The following is a 25,558-nucleotide window of genomic DNA, read 5'->3' as shown; positions in this document are numbered from 1 at the left end:
CCATACAAAAGACATATGCGAGGACTTACTTGGAAAAATATTTGACACGAATTAAAAACAAGTGCATTTTGCAATATAGTGGGAAATTGTATAGCCAGAAAATACAAACTATGCCTTTGACCGAGAAGATGATGCTTTCTGGAGATTGAATTTGAAAAGATCAGCATGCAAAGTTCCATGGAGTAGAATTGTTCTAGTTTCTCGATCCTTTCGTTACACAAATATTTGGATGAAATATAAAGAACATTGTTATATATAGGGAATTAACTTATATTTAAGAAGATTTTCTGTGGTTTGTGGATTGTGAAGAAGATTCTGAAGTTTGCAAATATGGGAAGAGAATGAAGAGGAAACAAAGCATCGAGTCATATAAAGACCAGCTCAATTGCCTTGCCAATATGGACCAATTCCATCTGAAGTATTTGTAGTCTACTGTGGATTAGCTAGCTCACTGGTGAATGATTCATTGCCCCAAAGTTTAGGTTTCGATTGCTGTAAGATGAGAGATCGACCGTAGCTGCCATGGCAGTCGGTACTGAAGAAATAACCATTATTCTTTCTTGGGTTGAAATTACTTGTGAATCCAAAAAGTTCCTGATCGAAGTGACGGTAATGTTTTAGGTCCATGTCACCAAATCTGCCACATATAGCTGACACTGAGGTTTCGTTCCTCCTCTTTCTTGTCTAAAACGTTTACAGCTACCTCTGGAATTCAGAATGCATTGAGTTCTGAATAAATGGACCATTATTGACCTTTGACCATTATCTCCAACATTTGACACATCAATACTTTATTTGCTATTTTGTGATTGAAAACGAGAGACATAGAGGGCAATGTTCCATCTGAACGAACAGTGTTCCTTGTAACCCTGGTTCTTGCGCAAGGAGAAGAGTAATTGCATGTTAGATGGCTGAACTTTTGATTTTGAGGTAATGAAAGAAATAACAGCAATATGATTGATCTAAAGCCAGAAGCTTTGTTTTTTCTTGGAAGAACCATCAAGAGTCATTTCTTCTAATTTTCTGTTGATTCTTGTTCTGCATAGTTTTTGGGTTCAACAACATTTGGGGAAGGAAAATCGAATCTCAGACCTCTTGGTCGAGAATAGATATTAATTACCGCTGAGCTATGCCTACTTTGGCAAAAATTGCATAGTTTTACTTCTTATACCGAAGATTTGTTCTGCGGAATGCTAGATTTCTTGTGCAGTGTTGCAGTCGGTCGTTGAGCAAGAATTGATTCAGATATCAGGGATAACAGCCAGGGATACCAGAAGCTTCCCTTGCTGTTTCCACATTGGATTGATAGAACCTAAATGTCTTGAAATATAAAAGATCACCAAACTGCAAGATAACTCTCCAAATATTTAAGCTACTTGGGATGAAAAAGACCATAACAACTGCCTACCTTGTTTCTTTCCCGCTCCTTCTATTTGTAACCAAATACCATAACAACTCCCCTATCTAATAACTAACATACCCCTTAATAACATTCCTATCATGAATATTCTGGATTTATATGAAAGCTAGCATGAGAGGATGAAGAAGCATTGCTACTTGCAGTTTAACGTTAATGGATCCTTCAAGATAAGACCCTTGGATTATCACTTGAAATTGGTTTAATAATTACACTTCATATCTTCTGGTCAACTTCGTGTATGTATTAGAATTTTTCTATGATTGTATGTCATCATGATGACTTAATCAATTGAAAGGTAAAGTGCACGTGCCTCTTTTGGTATGGGTATTAATATATTTTCTGGATTGCTATGGGACCTTTGGTCTCATGGTATAGTAGAGATTGGCAACAGAAATTATGATACAAGAAAAGACACAAGCTTTTGCATTTCTGGTGAAGATGAAAAGGGATCGGGCAGGGATACTATGAAAAAAGGCTTTACGGCATGGTTTGTGAATGGTTATTGATGAATTCTGTCTGAACTCTTTAGTTGTTTATGCATTATACTTTCCATTTCATTGGTATGAAGAACAAAAAGGATTGAGTTCTCAAGTTTGTTTATGGATAGACTTGGACTAGACTGAAGAAAGATTAAATGGGTTATTGTGCTACGTACTTCCCTGCTACATCCTAAATTAACTTTTTAAATATACTTAATTAAATAACACAAAACGGCACCTTAAAAAGGAGGTTATTACACTTCAAATTTCCTCAAGTCATAAACTTGAGAATAAATCACCGATTAGGGCGATTTTGGAAGTTGGGGAATAATTTTGTTACCGGTGGCTTTTACAATTTACCTAAATCAACCCAGCCGAAGTGCTTCGTACCCTCATGAACGTGATATCTGCCTGCACCAAGGTCTACGGGTAGAGTCTTATCCATATCTATCTTCTTGCCACTGAATTTCCGAGTCTGCCTCAACAGCAGAACTCATTCAAATTAACATGGCCTTCACTTCCACTCTTACCGCTACTTCTTCAACCTCTCCCCTCTCCTCCAAACCCCTTTCCCTTCCTCAATTCACCCCTCACATTTCCTTCCCCTTTACGCTCAGATCCTCCAAATCCCTCTTTTCTCCCGACGGAATCGGCCCTGCTTTGGGACTCGGATTATCCGTGAAAGCCCAAACTCTTGAATTTTCAGGCTCGTTCTTCCAAGGTGGGTTCGGGACTGAGGATGAACCCCCTGCTTCTCCGGGGACAGGCTTCGCTGTTGACCTTGAAGATAAGGAGGAGCCTCAATGCCCTCCTGGACTTCGGAAGTACGAATCTATGGTGGTTCTGAGGCCTGACATGTCTGAAGATGAGAGACTCGCTCTCACCCAGAAATACGAAGAGGTAGTAACATTTGAAACGTTGGTACTTTCATGTTACCTTTCCCTTCCTCCTAAATTCTCTTTTGTTTATGAGTGAAAGAAAATGAATACGAAGGAAAAGTGAAAATTTATAGGAGAACTTTTGTATCTGTGAGTTAAGTCAATTTGTTGCTGTGTTTCAATTTTGTTGAAGATTATATACTCCTTGCGGTCTTCCTGAGAAACCACTTGCAAATGAATGAGTTAAGAGCTTTACTGAATCAGAACATTTAGACTGTAGTTTTTACAAGCTAGTTGCTTTTATGGGAATGCTAACGAGTGCGTGTAAGTAGAATTTAGAATTAGTTTGTAGTCTAAATTATGGGTTTTGTTAGTCTTGATTTGTATGATATAAATTAATGTTGCTTGTCAGATTAGCTAGCTTATAGTTTGGAATAGACAAATCAACATTTTGATCTCATGTTGCACAAAACTTATCCCGAACCAACTTTTTGTGCTTGAGAATATAGTATGGTGTTGAACGACTTTGATGTGAAAGGCACTAGCTGATTTGTTGAAAAGATGACAGTGGCAGCGTGAGACCATATTTATGAGAGAACATTCAAGAAAGGCAGGAAAGAGATGAAAGTTACCATACAATTTTGGAAAAGTTGCATGATCCTAATTGCCACATAGTTGCTTGAATGGGCAGTTCATTTCTAGAAGGGAACTGTTTGCTTGTCATGTTCTTTACAAGTATGCACACCTTATCATGAAGACATTGGAATACAAAGTTTGTGCAAAGTTTTTTTTATTGCTTTTTTGATGCATGTGTATTGTTATGATAAAATAAAGTAATATCGATATCATCTTTGTGAAAAATTCATTTTAGCTATCCTTGATATAAGTGGAGAATTCTGGTTGTCATGTTAAAGGTTTATGTGCTGTAAGCATAAACCAATGATTTTTTTTGTAGTTTTTGTTTTTTCTTTTTCTTTTTCAGTTCAACCAGTGGAGGTGGATATTTGAGCCTCTATCTCTTGGTGAAAGACGTATTCCTTAACTAGTTTGATTGTCTTCAAGTTGGCAATGATGATCTTAGTTGATTGAATAATTTTGGTCTTAGCTCTATATAAGCAAATGATTCTTTGGTCAAAGGGACAATCATTGGTGGATGAGAGTGAAGCTAGTTTTGTTTTCTTTCCGCATAGTGTTTGATAAAGAATGGCCCATTTTTTTGCAGTTGCTTGTTGCTGGGGGTGGCATGTATGTGGAGGTATTCCACAAAGGGGTGGTTCCACTAGCATATAGCATCAAGAAGAAAAACAAAGCTGGTGAAACAAACACTTACTTGGATGGAATCTCTCTCCTCTTCACCTACTTCACAAAACCCGAATCAATGGGAGTTCTCGAGGCAGCGCTTCAAGCAGACGACGACGTTGTTCGATCAATGAGTTTTAAGGTAAGGAAACGAAAGTACTAAGCATGGGATTGTAATAAAATTTGTTGGTCTTTTTTCACATCAATTTTATTCAAAGCAATGGAAGAGATGTGTAGTTGCAGTTTGTGGTTTTCCTTTCCAGAATGAGTGCCTGCTATTGTGACAACTCTTTATGGCCATTTAGGCTTTTATCCATAACCATCTGATTGGTGCTGTGTTTATGAGAGGGCTTCCAATGGAAGTGCTGTTTGAAATAGGAAAAAGGTTGGATAGAGAAAAGAAAAGGAATGTAGATTAGATTTAGATTTAGATGTTGATCTTTCATAGCTGGAAAATCCACTTAGTGACCAAGAACCTTTTTTTTAATGATCCACCAATCACTGTCCCGTTCTCTCAATCGACCAACACACTCCGTTCAAAGTGNAGTACGAGCATGGAGTACTAGGTAGAAGTTGTGGGGCTGTTTTCTAAATTACTTTTCGTTTTTTTTTTTCTTTTTGGTCCTTGAATCTGTGATCTTATAAACGGTAAAAGTTAAGTTTATTGTAGTTTTGAAATTTTTAGTCACAATTTTGTGATCGTGGAAGGAATAAGCTTATTTGTTTTCTAAAATTATAGATATTAAATTTGTAATTATAGGAAAAATAATTTACAAAGAGATATGAAGGAAAGTTTGATGTCACATCCGATGTGTTGTTTGTATTGTAATGATGAGGTTGGAACCGTAAATTTTACTTTATTATTATAATGCTTTTGTATTATATTCTTTTGCTTTTTATCTTTTTCATTATTATTATTTGGGCGCAGTCAAAGTATGGAAGGATGCTTCCTTAATATTTATGTAAAATATTTTTGTTCCAATCCTAAAAAAGCAACAAAAAGATAATGTGCCTTTCACCATTCTAAATGCTGTTTTTCTTTTTAAAATTATTATTATATTAAATATAAAAAAGTAACCTATATTACCCAATTTTGATTTTTCTTTAAAAAAAATTAAATGAATTAAAGTTGAACGGCCAACTAGAAATTTGAATTTGTTAACTTCATGAAAGGTAATAAATCTCGTAGATGTTAAATTATGCTCAAATTTATAATTATGTTAAGATTTTAATAGTACATAAATAAGACGTTATTAACCTATAATTATTGGATGGTTTACCTTAATTGTGAAATATTATACAAATAAATAATTTATTAGAAATTATTTGGTTTTATTTCAAATTCAAGAATTACAATTTTATGTGACTTGATAAATGATTTGTGATTTATTTAAAAGCAAATTCGAGACAATATCATATTGTGATTTCTTTAAAAAAAGAAAATTCTATATAATAAAAATTTCCTTATAAAATATTTCTATTAATAGAAATTAAAACAAATTGCAATGAAATGAGAAACTTGCAAGTACTTGTAACAAAATGATTTTTCTTTGTATAAAAGTTTAGTAAACAATCATTTCAAATCTGTTATTTGTCATATTTGCCATTCAACAAATGGACAGATTTTAATATTTTAATATTTTTACCACAATTTTGTTTCTACATCTTAATAAATTTATTTTCAAAAATATTAATATTTTGTCCAAATTTATAAATTAACTAGCTGAACTAGAATCAAATATATACTTTTAATTAAAAAATCAAAAAGTTAAATATTTAACTCTTTATCTCTTTTTAAATTAAAAAAAATCATAAATAAAATATTTGAATTAATTAATGAAAGATTCCACACTTTCATAAACATTTTATTAATTAGACTTTTTTTTTTTTTAATTGATTGAGGATTTGCAATCATACCCTCTAAAGTTTTTTTTTAGTCTTAACCAAAAAAAAAAAAAACACCTACAAATTAACTTCGAGATTATTAACCTACTCGTAATTTAACGGGTTAAAACATGTATTTTCAATAATAATAATAAATAAATAAAAGTCAACAATTTAAATTTCTTCACTTCAAGTGTAGTGGAAAAAAAAAAAAAAAAAAAAAAAAAAATTTATAACACTAACTGGAACATAATTCATCGATTAAAACACGACACATCCCATAAAAGTAAAAAATCAACCGAAAACCAAAACGTTGGGGTGAATTATGAGGTAGCTTCTTTTTCACCTACTAACCAAACAGCTTTAAACTTGAAGTAACAATGATTGATATTTGTGAAGATTGAAGAAGCAGAGAGATGTGTTGGTGAAAAAAGAGGGCCCTCTGCTAATTGAGTGGAGCTTTGAGGACATGTCTTATCATCTCTCTCTCAGTATCATTTTACACACAGAATAAATACCATTTTGTTTCATAATAATCCTTTAAATCTCTACATTTTCCTCCGCCAAAACCAACGCCCTTTCTCTGTTTCTTCAATTTTAGCTTCAAATTTGTGTTTAATCTTATAAATAAACAAGTTTGATGGGTGTGCCTCAAACTCCAGCAGCCCCTCCTCATCTTTATCCCCAAGCCCTGCAACTCAAGCTTTATCAGGCCTTCATTTTCTCCATTCCCATTCTCTTTTCCATTATTCTCTTCCTTCTTTTCTACTTGTTTTATCTCAAGAGAAGGGCTTCTTCTCTTTCTTCTTCTTCTTCTTCTTCTTCTCCTCCTCCGATTCTTCCCACAACTTCTAATCGACTCACTCTCTATGTTACAACTGTAAGTGAACTCCTCTGTTTCCTTTGCTTTAATTTTCTTTTGGGGTTGGACAATCTATGCAAAGTTTGAAGCTTTGATGTTCATCTCTCTGTTTTGGGAAGTGGGTGTTCGATTTTTGGTCTGATTGTTCTTGATTGTGCAGGCTTGTCGAGTGGATTTGAAGGCGGATAATCCCATTGACAAACTTCCCAAGATCTTTTTCAATGAAGAGCTAAGAAGCAGGGATTCTCTGTAAGTAAATCGCCATTTTTCTGACAATCTAAACTCTCTTGGTTTTTTGAGTTCTTTTGAAAGGAAAAAGATGTTCATGAACACTGCTTCCTTTAAATGGGTATGGGATATTGAATTCGCTAAAGAAGTTAAGAGTAATTTTCTTTCAGTTTAGTCCCTTATAGTTAGTATTTTGCAATTTAGTCATTGTTAAATGTTAAATAAATTGTAAATTTTGAAAGAGTAGAGGCTAAAATACATTTATCCAACTATTAACGATAAAAGGAACCACCGCCCAATAGTACTTTTATGAAAGAGCTTAATAGATACATTGAGACATCTTTATTAGAACAGCATAAGGTTAACACGATCGTCGTCTTGTTCGGTCTAGCTTCAACGTGCATTGCATAAGGGGTTGAAAAGGACAAATATATATATATATATATATATATAGAACAGTGAAGAGATAGAGGTGGAAGGGGAATAGGGAGCACACATAAGAAACAAAATAAAGGTAAAAGTGAAGCTCATCTTTTTTTTTTTTTTCTTTTCTTTTCTTTTCTTTTCTTTTCTTTTCTTTCCCTTTAAGGGATTGGAATCTGTTATAACATCCGCTCTTTAATTTGTCAAAAGTGGCTTTTATATTTTTGGTTCTAAAGCTGCTTTTGTTTTTGATTTCTTTTATTGAAAGGTGTTATTTGTAGAACCTTAGGCCGACAAAATTGTTATTGAAGATGAATGGCATGTTTCATTTTTCCTTTTTCTTCCAATTTCACACTATTCTTTATTCTTTTATTACTTTAATACATAGTTTGAAAAAAATAATTGATCAGCCTTCAAGATCTCTTGGTGTCGAGCACAAATAGAAATGATAAAACTGTTGACCTAAGCATAACTCTACCTGCCAAGTATACAAATGAATCTCCATTATAGGTCTATAAGCTCAAATCATTTTTGTAACAACTCAAGCTTACCACTAGCTAATATTGTCCTATTTAGGCTTTCCCTTTCGGACTCTCTCTCAAGGTTTTAAAATGTTGCTAAGAGAGGTTTCCACACCCTTATAAAAAATATTTCGTTATCCTCCCTAATCGATGTGGGATCTTATGAGATCTTACATCAATTGGAAAGGGGAACTAAGTGTGAGACACTAGGCCTTGAAGGGGATGGATTTGGAGATTCCACATCGGTTAGAGAAAATGAAACATTCTCTATAAGGACGTGAAAATCTCTCCCTAATAGACATGTTTTAAAACTTTAAGGAAAAGTCCAAAAGAAAAAACTCAAAAAAGATAATATCTACTAGTAGTAGGCTTTGGCTGTTACAGTTTTATCTTGCTCTTTGACCTGTGATAATCTCCGATTAGGGTGAGAGAAAGATTCGGACTTTAAGTCGAGATCATACTGTTCTCAGGATATGTGGGGTTGCAAATCAAAATCAACACTAACTCAAAAGAAAAAGCAATAACTTTCTTATCTACTTAATATCAGGTGCTGCGTCTGCTTGGGAGAATTCGAGATAAAAGAGGAATTGTTGCAAGTCCCATCATGCAAACATGTGTTTCATATTGACTGCATGAATCTCTGGCTCGCCTCCAACTCAACTTGCCCTCTTTGTAGATGCTCAGTTATCCCAACAACCCGATGTTCTGACCCGCCCGTTCTTGTACCGCCACAACTAACGCCGCCCCCGCCTCCGCCTCCGCCACTGGCTGCCTCATTGGAACTTCCCCTGGCTTCTAACCAGACTGCAGAGATGGTATCATATTCACTCCAACATCCGCAGCTGCAACAACAGATAGGATCAAGTCAGAGTATATGCTAAAGGCATTGATCAGACCTTGCATTGGAATCACAGGCAGAGTTTAAATGGACAAATACGTGAAGAATCAGCTGTCCACCATAATCATATAAATTTATATATAACAAACAAGCATTTTGAAACCTCCCCATTGTAATCAAAAGTTGGCCAGGCATTGTGATCTTCAGACAGCCAAAATAGTCCTGTTAAAGATCAGAATGTGAAGAGCTAGTACTTGAAAATTGCCAGGTAGAACGAACACTTTCCTGGCCCCCTTCCCTTCATTGCAATAACCAATGAATATGGAATTCAAATATGTACGGAAATAAAAGGTTCTAGTGTTGGGTTTGTGTGTGCATATGGTGTAAGCATCTCATGCAAGTTAAAACACGAGTAAAATGAACCTTTCTTGAAGCTTAAGCATCATATGATGCTTCCAGTCTTCTGCCTTGAATAAAATGATTGAAGTCTAGAAAAGACATATTTACATTGATCAGGAAAGAAAGGAAATGACTCACACAAACTCATCCCACCTCCAGAAGCCAAGTCTCTATGATATAATGCATTATTCCGACCATCCCATCGCACTCCTTTGGCGCCTATTTAGATTTTCATGTTAGCAAAAATCCAGCTTGGCTTCTAATTGGCTCTAAAAAATGTGCCGTCACATAAACAGCCCTTCGTTTGCCCCTCTTTCAATTTTATGATTTATTATAGACCCAAAACCACAACAAGCTCTAACAAAACAAACAAACAAGGGAAAGACATCTGACGTAGAGTTTGAATAACAAAAATTAAGTTCCTATCTCAAATTGCAGGGGAGTCGGGGATTACTACTGCCCCTTCAACTTCTATTGACGCCAGCTGCTTGCTTCCTGAGCTCATCTTTTTCACTTGCTCCCTAGAGCATATAAAAATTCTTCTCACCATGTTACAGAATTCTCTGCAAAAGAATGAAAACAAAGGAATGAGTGGAAACAAGGTCTACAAGAAGAATCATATAAATTGAAGTATGAGTATCTAATAGTACTCACTCCCATGGATCGTCTCCAACAAGCATCATATCCCCTTCATCGTCAGTATATACAATCTCCCACTTACCTCGTGCAGACAGCTGTCCCCTGACATCAAACATCTTCTCAAGTTCATCTATTAATTGGTCATAGCCTTCTAAGATGGTTAAGTCTACTGCCCTACCCACGGCCATTCCATGCATGTGAACCTTTTGGCACAATTGGACACCAAACATAAGTGACAAAGAATATAGCCTTTTTAGTTCATGAACACAATTTGTTTACAACAGAATTGAGTGAATGAGTTTGACTTCTGCACCTTGGTGCGGCTTCTAGTGTTAGTTGAGCTACTTTGAGTCTCCTTCAGAGATGCTTGTAATGGCTCTAACTTTCTTTCTATAGAGGCCTCTATGTTGTCAGATTTTGAATCGGACTGAGCCAATGACAAGGTGCTGATGCGCCCATCTGTGTCACTAGACATACTGCTCGGTTGAGAAGATGCTTTCTCAGCAGGAAGTTTAGCAAAATGATTGAGATCAATGCCAAACAATCTACAACTAGCTACAGTTTCGCCTTTCCACCCATTTTCAGTGGGATCAAGTATTTGATCATCACTTACCTTTGAAGGTCCTGACAGAATAGACCAACCACAGACAGGTACAGTTTTATAATCCTGTGCTGTGTCATTTACTGGGTCTTTATAACCATTGGATTGGGTAGAAAATAGCCAGGTCCCATCAGTCGGTGTTCTTGAGACACATGTACTGTTGCTGATAGTATCTATCTCACTATGATGACACAGTTCATTATTTTCACCTTTTCTGCTCTCAGTTGCATTACCGCACTGTTTACCATCATGAGATTGTGCCAATCCAGAATCCCAATGTGCTGACTTAGTCAAATCAGCACCATCTGCATTTCAATTAGAAACAGAGAATGAAATAGAAGCTGGAATACATATAGAATTGACTAATCCAGGTAAAAGACAAAAGAGAGCATAAACAAAATTGTCAAACCATGAGCTGGAGTTTCAGTTGATTGTCGAGGCCTTTTGTTTTTTGAAACGGGTTGAGACAAACTTGAGACCGCTGAAGACGTGAGTGGTTCTATATCCCAAGGCGAAACCCTGTCAGGTCTTAGAATAGATGTTTGCTCATCCCATTGAACCTGGAAACTGTTACATTAAGTAAATCATTCGAAAGGGGTTTGAAACAATGATGTTCCCGGTGGGGAATTGAGTAAGAGTAGCTCACTCTTAGTGATCTCCAGCTTGAATTGGCCCAATGAGGTGAAATATCTCCAGCTCCAATTATAGTTCCTGAAAACCTAATTAGTCGAGGAAAAAAAGTCAGGAGATAAAACTCAAACATCAAGAACATTAGTCATTTTTAATATTTATTTCACTACCTTCTCTCTGGAGAATCCTCTCCCTCAAAACGCATGTTGAATCTCATGCCAAGAGAAAATTTATAATTGACTGCTTCCAAGTATTTATTCAGACTTATTATGAACTGACAAGTCCTGATTTAAGGAGAAAACCGATTAGTCCTCTTCAATAAGAATATAATTGACTACCGAATTAAAATCCTGGAGTACCTAGGTTTATAATAGACTACAAAACGGGTTTGGGTTGTAACAGCATGAGATGCAGTTGCGAGCACTCCTAGGTGCATGCTCTGACTCGATATCACAGATGGTGGCATGCTGCTTTGCTGTTGAGCACGACGCCTCACCCCAACACGCAACTGTCCATTGTCTCCCCTATTAAACCAACTCACACGTGAACTAAAGCTTGAACCACCATAGAAATTAAATATAGATTGCTTCACATGATGATAGTACATAACGCACACTACATTTTAAAGGTCCGATAAATGGAATATCCAACCCCATCTTAACCTACTAGCTAACCAATTTTGTAATTTCAAGCATATTAAGTCATGTTTGTAACTAGCTTAAGTTGGTAATTTATGTTTTCATAAAACTCTAGCAACATTTTAATATTTATGCTCTCTATTCGTTTGATAGGACTGTTCCATATTTGAGAATGGCTTGCTGAGGACTCTATAATTCTATCAGAAAATCAATCACTGTTCTGCATTCTCGTAATCACAGCAGATACTGCTGGCTGCTGTTCTTCAAGCAAGATCATGCTCAAACAAACAAATCACTGCTGAATGAGTGATACTTGTAACATCTTTATAGCAGAAGTGTTTGCTCATGCATAGGGTTTTAGATGATATTTTGATAAGTAATCAACTCAACGAAAAGCTCTGATACCAAATGATAAGGAATCACTACATGAGAAGTAAGATTCGAATTACCTTGTTGATCAAATATCTCAAGGCAAGAACACTTAATTGAGATTCGAATCACTCCACAAGCAAGACCGATCATGTCAAGCTTGAATGATTTTAAACATGCAATCTAAATTACATAGAATTGCAAAAAAACTTAGCCCTTGGCCAAAGGAAAGCAAAAATGCTCTTTTTACTCCATTTTTCAAGTTTCCTTACAAAGACAACATACATGACTTCATATAGCCTCAAAATTAAAACCCTTAACCTTCCATGAGGCATTCCAAGAGTTGCAACTTTCATATTTTATGATCATAATTAGCCATTATGTATACTTTATGGTTATAATTAGCCACGATATAAATAAGCCTTAAAATACATTAAAGAAACACAAAACTCTAAATCATCACACCCAAAATTTGTAACCATTCAAGAATAAATAAAGCTTAATTCTTCTTTAATGTAGCATGAATTGCAACATCTTATGATAATTTGAACAACATTTTCTTCACATCTTCTTTGAAGTTTTATCTTGCATGATTGATGCCTTGGTTCATATCATGGAACACAAACAATAATGCACAAGATCAAACAATAACTCTTTTGTCCACGTATAATATCCTTTTCTATTACCAAAGAGTCCATAAAAACAAGTACTTGCATGCTAATTTTGCGTAGAGGTCATTCTGAAAGACTTAAATATTGAAAGCCTAGGAAATAAGAGAGTTTTAGATGAGGAAGATTCTATTTTGAGTTGGACCTATATTTTTTCATGGGTATTTGGAAAGCAAGATTATATTTCTCTCAGGTCATAATTCCTGGTCACAACTATGAAGCACGAATATGGATACAATACAACATGGACACAATGACACATCATTTTTAACAATTCTAGGACATGAACAAGGCAAAGGTACGTTTATTAAAATATATGTCATTTTATACCGGAAGGAAATTCAACGACAATAAATTTACGCATTTATATGCTTAAAAATGAATTTGATGTATTTTACTCATAATTTATTACTTTTGTCCAATATCATCATGGGTCAATTTAGCATGTTATTGACTTCGTATAACTAGGGACTAACACATCTATTGTGCTAATAAGTGTTTGACACGTGCCCAATAAGTGTTGGAGTGTCCAAATGTGTGACACGTGCCGGACATGGACACATTAGCCAAACTAAAGTCTTTGTGCATCTTAGGCTATTACAATAACTATTAGTGTGTTCTCGTAAAAAACATTGGAGGTGAGCTTTTGGATCGTAAATAAAGTTTTTCAAGCAATGTTAGAAGGAAAAAATTGCAATCATTAGCATACATTCTCAAGCTTTAAGGTAATTCGCAATAGACATGTAGGTTGGAAACTTCAGAATACTTAGCCATTTTGAGTATGTTAAGCAGCCTACAAATCCAAACCCCATAAGTTAGTATAGCTGATTTGTGCTCGAATAGGTCCTTTAGGTTTTTCCTAGGCTTTGTCTCTTTGTCTCTTTCTCTCTGTTCATGTGCCTTAAAGTATTCTCCATCTCTGTCTCTTTCTCTCTGTTTGTGTGCCTTAAAGTTTCGCATTTGATAAAGAAGAGGAAATTTAAAATTTGAATGAAGTTTTAAAAACTACTCTGTCCAGGTTTAGAGTTATCACAATTTGCTTCTCACACATAACAAATGCAATGAACAGGATGGATGGGGAAGGGAATAGATAAAACTGTTACCTCAAGAATACAAAGGAATCTCCAGCAGTTAATCTTTTAGATGTAACAAATGTACTCCACCCCGTCGTTAACAGGTGCCTTCGTGGCTGACCTGTTCAATATAATGAAGAATATTTTATTGGCATAGCAGACTGGATAAACAAACTTTCACACTGCTTGTAAAAGGGTATAACTTAACTTATCAAGTAAAATAACATATGATCGAGCAAATTGAATAGACCAATAATTAAAGGAAAAGCTCTTGTATAAGATCTATAAACGAAAAGATCAAGTGTAACCTCTAAAAATATGTTTAAATCGCCACTCATATCCATGAAGATCCTTGGCGACCAGATCCTGAGTTGGTGTAGCCTGAGTCATGTCCTGAAAATTTGCACAATGAAAATTTAGAAGTCTAAAACTTGGAGAGAGAGAGAGAGAGAGAGAGTCTTCTTGTAAAGGGAATAAAGAACAAGTCTCACCAAAGGAGGTAAGCACTCGTTCGCATGTTTTCGGAGGACAGAAAACCCACCATGAGTGCTGGTATCAGAAGCAGTTAAAACCTTACAGAACGAGTGAACAACTGGTTTGACAGGTTCAGGAGGGCATGGATCTAAACTTCTAGGCTCACTTTGCTGCAGATATACACCACAATGAAGTCCATTTACACCAGAAAAACAATTTGAAATTAGACAAAGCAAAATTCCATCAACAATCAAACTTTGGAATAAATTATATGGTTCTTACATTTGCTTCCGGCAACAAAGTTATTTGCGCATAAACCTCATCCGATTCATGATCTGCCTACAAGCATGGAGGAAAAAGATAAATAAGAAAACTGAACATTATTCACTAAATAATAGAGACCGACAATTGTCATGAAACCAAAGAGAGGGAATGAACCAATACCAATACTTGAAATCTTAAAAAGGTACAAGAAAGCTTAGCAGGTCATGCAGAAATTTTGAAGTTTGATATTCTGGGAAAGGGTCAAAAAGGAGAAGAACAAAATAAGAACGACAAGGTGCTCTTCTGCCTAGATTCCCCAACGCAGTGCCAAACATAAAATGAAATAAGCAGAAATAACAGAGTAACTTAAGATAAGAAAGAGTAGTACCCGCGGCTCTATATAAATCACGCGACAGAGAATCTTCGAGGAAAGATTAAACAGAGGAATTCTCTTATTCAGCTCCAGATTCGTCGATGCCTCTAACTACAATCCACGAGAAATGTTATAATTTCAATTCAAAACCACGCAAACTACATAATGATTTAGAAATTGAATTACAACAAACAGACTACATTATTCAACGCCCACAAAGCAACAAACACACAAACTTGTAGTTTCCGCATGAATCACACTCTTCGGAAACAAATTCCATGAAAAGAGAACACAAAACAAGAACCGATCTGAAACGAAAAATAAAAATAGAAATCAGACATACTTGTTCCATATGCCCCTGAGGGAAATAGAAGACTTTCTCATCAACTCGAGGTATATCAACCAGTGGACCTGCACAAGCCCTCCATAGCTCCATATACAGATCATCTCTTCCACGACCTATCAAGAAACCACCAATCTCAAACACAGAGAAAAACACCAACTTATATCCCCAAGAAAAGTCCAGGATTAACGTTATTTTACCTTGAGCGGAAACACAAGACTGCGTATACGAATCTCCTCCATGAAAAGTCATCGTCAAGCTCTCAAGTGAAACAACAACCAAAAATCGATGCAACTCGAAACAAATCCCCCAACGCCCCTGAACCGATCAGAACCAAACATGAGCCACAAAGACAAAGACAAACACTACAATTCCTTCCTTCACAAGGGGAAATACAGAGATATAGAGACAAGTCCCATTCCACGACGCTCAGTCAAAGACTGAACGCAAGAACTCACAGAAAACAGTAACCATAACGAAATTAAACCATCCACACGAACCTGAAACACCTTCGTCACTGATCCTGTGATAAAAACCGCTCGAAAATCAACCGCTAATCCTCTCTGTCGCTCAACGGGGGAGAAAACGCCGTCACAGGAAAGAATCGCAAAACGGCTTGGCGCGCGTCCTATTATACGGGAACTAGCTCTGTAGCTGCCCGAACTGGGAGCCTTCAGTGGACTCTTGACTCAACCAGGGTTAGATTGTGACCGGAGAAGATGACTAAGATGCCGGCGTGAGAGACGGAAAGGAGTGAGAAATGAAAGAAGGAGAGACGGAGAAATGGGTAACTGACGACGTTATATGACGGATGAAATAGTACGGCATCGGCATGCGTGTTGTTTGGGTAACGGAAGACATGAGAGATGTTAGCGGCGTTATCGTTAACAAACGCCCCCTTCAGTTGTCTGCTTCGTAGCAGGCAACATGGTTGGCTAGAGTTAACCAGGCAGAATATTTTATGGATTTTAATTTTTTTTTTTTTTTTTTTTTAGGTACAAATATTCCATTTCGGGGTTATGACCATTTATCATTACCACGCTGACCTGGATAATACCCTTTATTTTCTTTTACTTTTTTTAAAATTAGGTATACTCATTTTTATTGCCCAATTTTCAATATAAGTTAATATTTTTTTATATATATTCAACAATTTTATAAATCCACTTATGTACTAAACACATATTTTTGTTTCCATTATATGTACTTTGTCGTTCCACGTCAGCAAGCATTTTTTTTTTCCAACTCAGAGAGGTATTTCCCCTTTGGCAAAATGTAGATAAATATTAAGATAAATTTTTAATGGAATATTGATTGGTTTTTTTAAAATATATTTTTTAAATATATAATAATTGTAATCTTGAGTGCGTTTAGAATGACTCTTGAGTGCTTTCAGGTCAAATAACTTTTTAAAAATAATTAATTAAGTGTTTTTTTTTTTAAATAATGTTGAAATACTTTATTTTTTTTAAAATAATTTATTCTAATTTGATCAAAAACATTATTTTATTAATACAAAGTTTGTCAAACTCACATATGAACAACTTTTAAGATGCTGGTTAAAGATAAAAGACATCAAGTAGTTTATTTGGTAATTATCATCAAAGTATTTTTTTTTATATAATTTTTTTAGAAAATCTATTTCAACCTATTTTAAAATTTTTCAATCCAACCATTCAATAATTTTTTTTTAATGTTTTTCTTGTTATAAAAAGTCATAAAAACGTCGATTTTATAATATTACACGAGAATTATTTGTTATTAAAAGAGTCTCTTTCGACCCTGAAGAAATTTAATCATATTTGGTTAAATTTTCTTAGATATAATGAAAATATTAATGATATCGACATTATTTAACACTTAAATGTGAATGTAAAATGGTAATATTAATGAAGATGTTACATCAATATTTGATTGGTTTTATATAATAAGATTGAATGTACATTATTATTATTATTATTATTATTATTATTATTATTATTATTATTATTAGTGTGATGTGGGGTGGGGAGGAGTGGAGGAAGAATGGTGGGTTTGGGGATTTTGATATTAAAACCAGGGAATGTGGAAGATAGCAAGGACAGACCAATCAACTCCCTCCAACGTGTTTCCTTTTTCTTTTTCTTTTTCTTTTCCCTGTTACTTTATTGCCCGACACCTGTCCTCTATTCTATTTGCATTTTGGTCCTTCCATCTTTTCAAATTATTAATTTTTAAAATATCTATTTACTATTTTCAAAATAAGTACATTAAAAAGCATAGAGATGATAATTTTATAAAATGAACAATTAAATTTGACGTCTTTAAAACATGGTAATAATATATATATTTTACTTTTAGTTTATAATTATTTTTAAAATGTCAATATAATCTCTTATATTTTAACACTTTTGAGGATATTTTTGGGATATTTTATGTTAAAATTGGAACAGAATGAATAGAATATTAATGTAATAAAAGAAAAAAATAAAGCATGTTTAAATTTGGTAAATGGATAAAAATGGGGGTATTAATGAAAAGAGACAGTACTTTTAATTTAGAAAACATGAATGATTGAGACATCCTATTCTTTCTCACGTTTTTTTTCTTCTTTTTTATATTATATTGTCTTTAAATTTCGATACTTTTCCGTACAAATAATTGTTGGATTTAATCTTTGAAGTGACTTTTGTAATAGTCTAAGTCCACCACTAATAGATATTATCCGTTTTGGCTGGTTACGTATAGTCGTCACTTTCACTGTGGAGAAGTTTTTACACCCTTAAATGTTTCGTTCTCCTCTTCACTCGATGTGAGATCTCCAACTAAATAAGGCCAGGTTATGACGTTATATAGACCTAATTCAATGGTTCGAAAAATAACTTTTTTTTAACACAAATCTGTCTTATTAAACAATGAACTCAACCATAAATTTTCTGAGACATTTCTTTATTTATCTTTAAATATTTAATTAAAATTTATAATTCAATTTGAATATATATTTTAAAAATTGTCTTCTAATACAAAAATAATTATAAAATTAAATAAATATATTTATATATAGTTGTATTATAAGAATGACAACAACTTAAATATACTATTAGCAGATATTGTCTGTTTTGATCCGTTATGTATGACTATAGTCTCACAGTTTCAAAACACGTCAATTAGGAAGAGGTTTCCACACGCTCATAAAAAATATTTCGCTCTCATTTCCAACTGATGTGAGATCTCGCATATACCATAATAATATTCTTTTTTAAGGTAAAAAGAAAATTTACCATGTGATTGCAATTGTGGGTTTTACGAGATATATATATATATATATACATACATATAATAAAATAAAGTTTTTGGTGCAAAGAGACAAATGGAGGTTTGAGTGGGCTTTTGGTCCCTAGTTGTGGAAGAAATTAATATTAGGGAAATTATATGGTTGGGCCAAACAAGAACACATCTCAAGCTCAATTATATGTGTTTTTTCTTTTTAAAGGAACAAATTACATTTTGTATAAAGTTGAAAGCATGTAAGCATGTAGAGATTGGTCAAATGGTTATATCAAAAACTAACTCCATATGAGTATGAATCAATAATTCTTAAAAGTCATGAAAAGAAGAGACGATTCGATATTTGAATATGTATTGACCAATAATTACGAGTAGTTATATAGTGACGATCGCACTTAATAACTTTCCTATAAAAATTCATTGTTGGTGCTTTGAAGATTACAATAATCACATACGTACATAATTCAACCTTAATACAAGCAATGAAATATAATAATGACGATGTTTTATTAAGTATCTTCTTTTAATATACATATGATTAAGGAGTGTTTTAAAGGAGGTTTACTTCGAGATTAAGCCAAGGACATATGCAAAGATTGAAACCCATAAAATGGTGTTGGAATTGTGAAATTTGAGGGGCTGTGAACGAATGTTTGCATGGAGGAATTTGGGAGAAAAGGGCATTGAAAGAGAGGATTCGAACTTGAACTTGAACTTGAAGGTAATGTGATAGGTTGAACTCGAGACTTCAAGCTTCCATATCTTCGTCTATAATGTATTGAAATCACTCCAACTTGATTATATGGATTTGTTAGGAGTAGATGTACACTTTTCTAGAAGAAATTGGGAAGAAATAACTATTGTAAAAGAGAAAATCGAGTTAGGGACATAATGGGAATTTCTTAAAAGTTTTGAAAATTTGTAGCCTACGGAGGTTGAAGACGCTTGGGCGTGCAGAAGCGCTAGTGGCTGAGAGACAACAGACGTGTGACACCTGAGTAAAAGAGGGGGTACATGAATGAACCGAGCCCAACATGAATAAGAGTGATCCTAAGATATGATAACTAAGAAAGACTTAAAAGAAATAGGAGTTACTACTTATACTAACAGAAAAGAAATAAAAGTTATTACATATATCGGCAAAGTGCGCCTTTAATCGTAGAACTTCATAGTTAAACGTGTCTTTCTTGAGGTAATATGTTAGGTGGTTTCTTGAGAATTTTCCTAAGATATATGTGGGTGATAACAAATCATGTTAGAATGACTCATATTAGTTTGTAGGGATTACCAGGTGGGACAATGAGTATTCCTAATCATCGAGTTGTGTGCTACTTCAACTGCCAAAAAGTTTAGTACACGGATTAGTGTGGACAAGTCCCAAATCTCTTTTGTTGTATTTACTTGTGTTCTATTTTGAAAGCTTGTAGTAGTAACAACAGTAAATCGAGCTCCTTGATAAGGAGGCGCTGCATTGATGCTGTTGGATGATGGAAGTCCCACATCGGCTAATTTAGGGAATGATCATGTGTTTATAAGTGAGGAATACTAACTCCATTGGTACGAGACCTTTTGGGGAAGCCCAAAGCAAAGCCACGAGAGCTTATGCTCAAAGTGGACAATATCATACTATTATGGAGAGTCGTGTTCGTCTAACAGATGCTACCTCGTAGGTGCCACATTTCGACTCTCTCGAATCATTGTTCTTGGATAGAGTCTGTAAGCCTTTGCTTCATTTTGACTTGGTAACTGTAGCATCGTAACCCCGCCTTTGCTTCATTTTGACTTGGTAACTGTAGCATCGTAACCCCATTGCGCAATGTTACAACGCATGCTACTCCCTCGTGTCTTAAACTTAACCCCATTGCGCAATGTTACAACGCATGCTACTCCCTCGTGTCTTAAACTTAGCCACACAAAACCAGTAAAGTAAGTGTTGAAATTGATTAGAATCTAAGGAGTAACGACATGATCATTAATGAATAATTCCCCCCTTTCTATATTTTCCCAACTTTCTATCCCAATTCCACAAGCATTTCTTGCTATAAAATTACACTAAAAACACACATTATAAGTATGGACTGCGAAGTTCACCATCTTCCATCAAGCCTTCGTTCAATGGCAAGCAGGGCAACGAGCCAGACCATTTTCATTACACCCTCCACATCTCTCCTTTCTCTCCCCAATTATCACTTTACAGCTTCCTCCACACTCCAAACATGGCACAAATCTTGCCCCGCCGCACCCTTCGCACCCTTGCCGCCCTGCTCCCGTCTCCACCGCCGCTCGCCGTAGTATCCTCCGGAGCTTCCCCATCTCGTTCAGGGCTACTATTTCATCTGCCCCTCCGATGTACCTGTTGAGTATATGGATTTAAAAATCCGAACCTTATGGATGATTTTTATCATAGTATATTTAGCGGTGGTGCTTTAATATTTACCTTCCCTTCACAAACAGTCTCGGCACGGTCGCCTCGTCGCCGAGTAACTCCTTGAGCTCCTTCAAAAAGTCACCGTGCAATGCCACGTCACGCTCATCGACCACGACCTGCTGCAACTCCAGCACCGACTTCACTCTGTTACAGTCCTCGAACGTCCGTCGTACGCCTCTCAACGATGTTGTATACAGCACCACCGTCTCCACTCCTCCCGGCGGGCACTTCTCTGGGAACTCACTCAGTGGGTCGTACCGGACCGGTTTCTGCCCCTCTCTTTCCCTCTCCTGTCTGTCCCTTAATAGAAAAATGTTCTCTTTAACGGACCTGAACCGGTCCGGGTCGCCGGTTCTTGGCTCGGGTATTGTTGGCTCGGGTTTTGTCGGTCCGTTTCTGAAAGACTTGGCGGCTGGCTTGGTGGAAGACGTTAACTTGGAGTCGAGCTCTGCCACCGTGTGGAAGCTGGAGCTCTTGCGTGGGGCTTGTTTACCGACGGCGGCTGCGGCGGGTTTCGACGGCGGCGGTTCTGCAACAAGAGAAAATTCTTTATTGAGTTCAATAACGAGTAGGGAACAACGTCAAACGAAAATTTAATACCTTGGTTAGGAGTAACGGGCTTAGGAGGAGGTTGGAGCTCGCGTTGGAGGGCGGGTTTGAGATCTTCAAGAGCCTTACTGACCTCATCCCAAGAGTGAGGAGTCTCAGATTCCAAACTACTGAGCTTCTCAAGAATCGGAACCGGAACAATCGCAGCTTTCTCCTCCTTCACTGGAGATGCTGGCGATTGTGGCTCCTCCACCACTTTAACCCAAGGCTCCTCGATGGCGTTTATATCGAACACTGCAAAGCTAGCCGGAGCCGGCCGGTACACATCAACGGCGGCCTCAATTCGCTTAGAAGACGCACAGCCCATCGCCGTCGATTAATCAATTTCCCGGCAGTTGGGTTGTAGATTTTTTTGGGGGGGATTGGGTTTTCAGAGAGGTGGGTTTATAGAAGGGTGGAATTTGAAATGTGGTGGGAAATTTGTGGTTTCTTTTCTGTGGCGGAGAGGAAGGGGCTTATCCGATGAGAAGTGGCGTGTGAGTGGACAGGTGGATTAGGTGGCTGTCTGCCACGTGGGAGTTGAAGTTAAGGTGTTTGTCTGTTTGATTTTGGTGGATGCCTGCTAAAGTTGGCCCATCTGTCAATTAGAGACCTTAAAACTTGAGGGCTTTTAGTGAAATTATAGAGATAGAATTACATAATTGATATTTGGTCCTCGGTTCGGATTTAGTTTGCAATTTAGTTTTATACTTCTAAACTAAATGGTTAAAAGAGGAAAAGGTAAAAGGTATAAAATGGTTAAAGAGGAAGAGGCTCCAGTCTAGTCTTACCCCATTTTCGTTCATTTCCGGGGACCCTCTTTTTGGTTTTGGGGTCACTGCTGGTAAATGCGGCTCCTCCTCTGTATTTACCTATGGAGGGTGAAGGAACTAGAACTACAAAAAGGGACCAACAGTTGCTAACTATATATGAAAGGAAGGATTACCGTCATCATGCTGCTAACAAGCATCCATACCCAACCACTACTCGCCGAGCCCGCCTTGCCGGATTGGCAGTCACCAAAAAACTTCAGAATTTTAGCTGAAACAGCCTCAGAGTTGCAGTGCACATGAAAAGAAAACTCACGGCTAGCACTGCCAGTTCTTTACTTGCCAGCTTGGCTTGGTTGCTTGCAATTTTTTCAATATCTAAGCTGTAAGGAGAGACAGAGGGTGTTTAAATGACTGGCAAAATCATCTCTTAGTGAAACTATGAAAAAAAAAAAGAAAATTGATACGCCAAAATGAACATTCAGATAAATATGTTGAGGAAAAAAAAACACAAATTCATGAACTCATCTCAACTATCCTTCAAATGCTACTCAAGTTGTATTATACAAACCTTTGAGTTCATTAGTACCTCGTTTTTCTTACACATATTTTGCTCTTTTTGTTGGGAAGTGGAATTGAAAAATGGAGATTGGCAAGTGGTCCTCCGTTTGGACCGAACTTGACGGATTACCTTAAGTTGGAAACTTAATATAATAACTAAACATTTAAAGGTTTTTAAGATTCATATAAAATGTATAAATTCATCCATTCCCAGTGTAAATCACCAATTCTACTGACAACATGCCAATCAAAAGTAGTTCTCTAGCTTTTTAGGTCAAGAAAATTAAGATAGCTGTTTTAGGGTCAGGCCAATATAAGACACATTGCACCAAATAAACGGATACTTTATTGAAAAAGAAAATAACATACAAGTTATGTATTAGGAGAACTTCTTTATCTAACCTGAGCATATTGTTCTCTGTAGCCAATTCATTCATTAGCGATGTAGCAGCTGTTTTCCATGATTTGAATTCAGCTATTTCTTTTTCCTAACAAAATGGTAAAGGTATAAGTATTTATTGCAGTAACTAGTCAGAAAATGCATGAAAGTAGTTACTCACAATTGTCTCCTTCCAAACCATGAGATCCTTGACAACTTATTTAGTATTCTCCAGAAGCAATGACATTCTAGCCATCTTTTTTTCGAGATCCGGTAGAAGTTTCCCTTGTCGTCGGTTCAATTCTTTGATATAATCCTCTAGCACAGATAATTTAGTCTCAAGTGACCTCATCTTCTGCATCAAGATCTTCAGGACAGTGTCACCAGGTAGTCTACCGTTCAGCTGTTGTCTAACTTCAATTACAGGATTAGGAAACTTATTAACATTCGTGGGAACTTTTGCAACCTCTAGAGCAAGACTTGCCTGATCATCCATACTTTCTCTCCATGCACCGGTAGTCGATAAGTTCATTTCATCGTCGTCTATCTCATTAACTGAGCCAAATCTGAATTTGAAGAAGTCGACACGGTTGAATTAGGCTCTTCGTCTGAAATTTTCTTTGGAGCAGCTTCTGAAGAGGTGACAAAGAGATCTTCAAGCATCCTCTCCATGACATCCACACCATAAACCTCTACTATACTCATTGTGCAGTAAAACTCTGATCCATAATGACTAAGAACATCCAACTTTAAGTACCTAACCCATTTTGGTTCAGGAAGCTTGAAGACTTGAGCATGTTTTACATTGGCAGCAACAAAGTTTCCCAATTTAGGCCATGTCTCCGTTGGATAGCTCAAACTGCCAGACAAATTGAATGCCTTGAAATTAGAAGAATAATGTTCAATCACAGCATCGACTAAGGTCTCTTCTGAGAGCTCAATCACAACATACTTTTCTCCCACAGAACAAGGGTTCCTCAGATACTTATCATGGTCTTTCCCCAATATATTACATGCTCCTTTTGCTTCCTTGTTATGAGCAACAACCTTTGCACCTTTCGATGAAGATGCATAGTTGTAATCTGATCCATCCGGTTCAAGCCGATGAGTAATGTTAACTAACTGATCAGGCATGTCGCCTTCTTTATCTTTCATCGTAATGTTGCGAAATTCGTCCAAATTAAGATATGTGGGGTGAGCTCTTCTGCCACTAGGACCTTCTGATGTTCTGATGAGTTTGTTTCTTCTCTGACTGTTGTACTTGGCACATTAAAGATGGATATCCAAGTGCACTCAAGACTGCTACTTCAAATGCCTTTGACTCTGGAAGTGAGCAATTTGAATTTGCATAGTTGTGATGAACATAGGATTCATTACAGTTCATTGACACATTGAGTTCAGACGATCCAGAGTTCATACTACTGTTTCCATTTGCTATGGATGAATAGGCGTAATCATCTAGCTTCTGATTTCCAGGACTAGGGAAAATAGTGCTATTCACAGAAGAAGAATCTCCTGGAAAACATGACTTCAGTAACTCCAACCTAATTTAAGGTACAAGTACAAGGAATCAACCTTTCAAAACCATTTCCGAGCGAGAAACTATTGCAATCATCATCAAACAGAGAACTTCTAAACAAAGAAGCGCCTAGATAAACCAATTCAAAACGATTCTTATAGCGTAGAGAATCATTTACTTTTTCCTTGTGAGACCTAGGAATTCGGATAAAAATTCAAGCCATCCCCTCGATAACAACATATTTGCGTAATAATTATGGGAAAACAGAAGGAAAGCGAAATCACATTATCAATAAAACACTCAGAAGATTGTGAAAAAGTAACATTAAGATCCAAACTGTGTTAAACAATCAACTAAACAGTATCCTCCATTCTGTTCCACAAAATCATTCTACGAAAGATGAGTCAGAACATAGCGCAAAAGAAGAAAAGGAAAGTTCAGTTAAAACAGCAAGAAACCAAAATAAAAATCCAGAAGAAAAAACAAATTGAATTGAAGGATTGTACCAGAATCACCATAACCAAGGACGAGCTTGGAATAGAACAAGCAGACGAGACAAGAGAGGGAAAAGAGCAAAGACCAGAAGAAGTCGTATAAACTCGTCCTCTTGTTAACGCAGTTGTTTTGGTTTTGATTGTTGTTGTTGACGACGATTCCGCCATTGTTATGATCTTTCTTGCTATTTCTAGCCCTCTTCTTACTCCGGTATCTAATGCACAACAGATCATCTCGCGAATCCTCCA

General features: G+C 36.2%; 4 protein-coding genes across 8 annotated transcripts; 2 read left to right on the top strand and 2 right to left on the bottom strand.

The window, feature by feature from the left end:
- The first annotated feature begins 2,175 nt into the window (after nucleotides 1-2,175).
- Nucleotides 2,176-4,418, top strand: LOC111796035 (30S ribosomal protein S6 alpha, chloroplastic-like). Its single transcript, XM_023678726.1, has 2 exons — nucleotides 2,176-2,799; nucleotides 4,000-4,418. The coding sequence occupies exons 1-2, from the start codon at nucleotides 2,407-2,409 to the stop codon at nucleotides 4,237-4,239; spliced, it is 633 nt and encodes a 210-aa protein (XP_023534494.1). The 5' UTR covers nucleotides 2,176-2,406; the 3' UTR covers nucleotides 4,240-4,418.
- A 1,998-nt stretch (nucleotides 4,419-6,416) lies between these two features.
- On the top strand, nucleotides 6,417-9,206 carry LOC111796032 (probable E3 ubiquitin-protein ligase RHA4A). The gene is made up of 3 exons (XM_023678723.1): nucleotides 6,417-6,840; nucleotides 6,983-7,071; nucleotides 8,542-9,206. The coding sequence occupies exons 1-3, from the start codon at nucleotides 6,601-6,603 to the stop codon at nucleotides 8,873-8,875; spliced, it is 663 nt and encodes a 220-aa protein (XP_023534491.1). The 5' UTR covers nucleotides 6,417-6,600; the 3' UTR covers nucleotides 8,876-9,206.
- LOC111795966 (auxin response factor 9-like) lies at nucleotides 8,330-15,954 on the bottom strand. 5 transcript variants are annotated; one of them, XM_023678623.1, is made up of 17 exons: nucleotides 15,804-15,954; nucleotides 15,504-15,621; nucleotides 15,304-15,419; nucleotides 14,976-15,071; nucleotides 14,606-14,662; nucleotides 14,341-14,493; nucleotides 14,158-14,242; nucleotides 13,880-13,970; nucleotides 11,461-11,625; nucleotides 11,272-11,385; nucleotides 11,118-11,190; nucleotides 10,881-11,031; nucleotides 10,184-10,776; nucleotides 9,886-10,073; nucleotides 9,686-9,794; nucleotides 9,370-9,450; nucleotides 8,330-9,054 (listed from the first exon to the last, which is right to left on the bottom strand). In XM_023678623.1, exons 2-16 carry the CDS (start codon nucleotides 15,553-15,555, stop codon nucleotides 9,376-9,378), a joined length of 2,118 nt encoding a protein of 705 aa, XP_023534391.1. In that variant the 5' UTR covers nucleotides 15,556-15,621; nucleotides 15,804-15,954; the 3' UTR covers nucleotides 8,330-9,054; nucleotides 9,370-9,375. The 5 variants fall into 5 exon arrangements, with proteins under 5 accessions (XP_023534391.1, XP_023534394.1, XP_023534390.1 ...); XM_023678624.1 differs by having other exon boundaries at nucleotides 8,751-8,836; XM_023678626.1 differs by lacking the exon at nucleotides 9,370-9,450 and having other exon boundaries at nucleotides 8,330-8,836.
- A 4,533-nt stretch (nucleotides 15,955-20,487) lies between these two features.
- Nucleotides 20,488-22,151, bottom strand: LOC111796006. Its single transcript, XM_023678681.1, has 3 exons — nucleotides 21,599-22,151; nucleotides 21,008-21,527; nucleotides 20,488-20,923 (listed from the first exon to the last, which is right to left on the bottom strand). Exons 1-3 carry the CDS (start codon nucleotides 21,912-21,914, stop codon nucleotides 20,683-20,685), a joined length of 1,077 nt encoding a protein of 358 aa, XP_023534449.1. The 5' UTR covers nucleotides 21,915-22,151; the 3' UTR covers nucleotides 20,488-20,682.
- Between the last annotated feature and the right edge of the window lie 3,407 nt (nucleotides 22,152-25,558).

This window comes from Cucurbita pepo, chromosome LG05 (genome assembly GCF_002806865.2).
Source record: "Cucurbita pepo subsp. pepo cultivar mu-cu-16 chromosome LG05, ASM280686v2, whole genome shotgun sequence".
Taxonomy (NCBI): Eukaryota; Viridiplantae; Streptophyta; class Magnoliopsida; order Cucurbitales; family Cucurbitaceae; genus Cucurbita; species Cucurbita pepo.
Note: the sequence above shows the minus strand (reverse complement) of the source record. Positions and strands in the feature narration are given on the sequence as shown.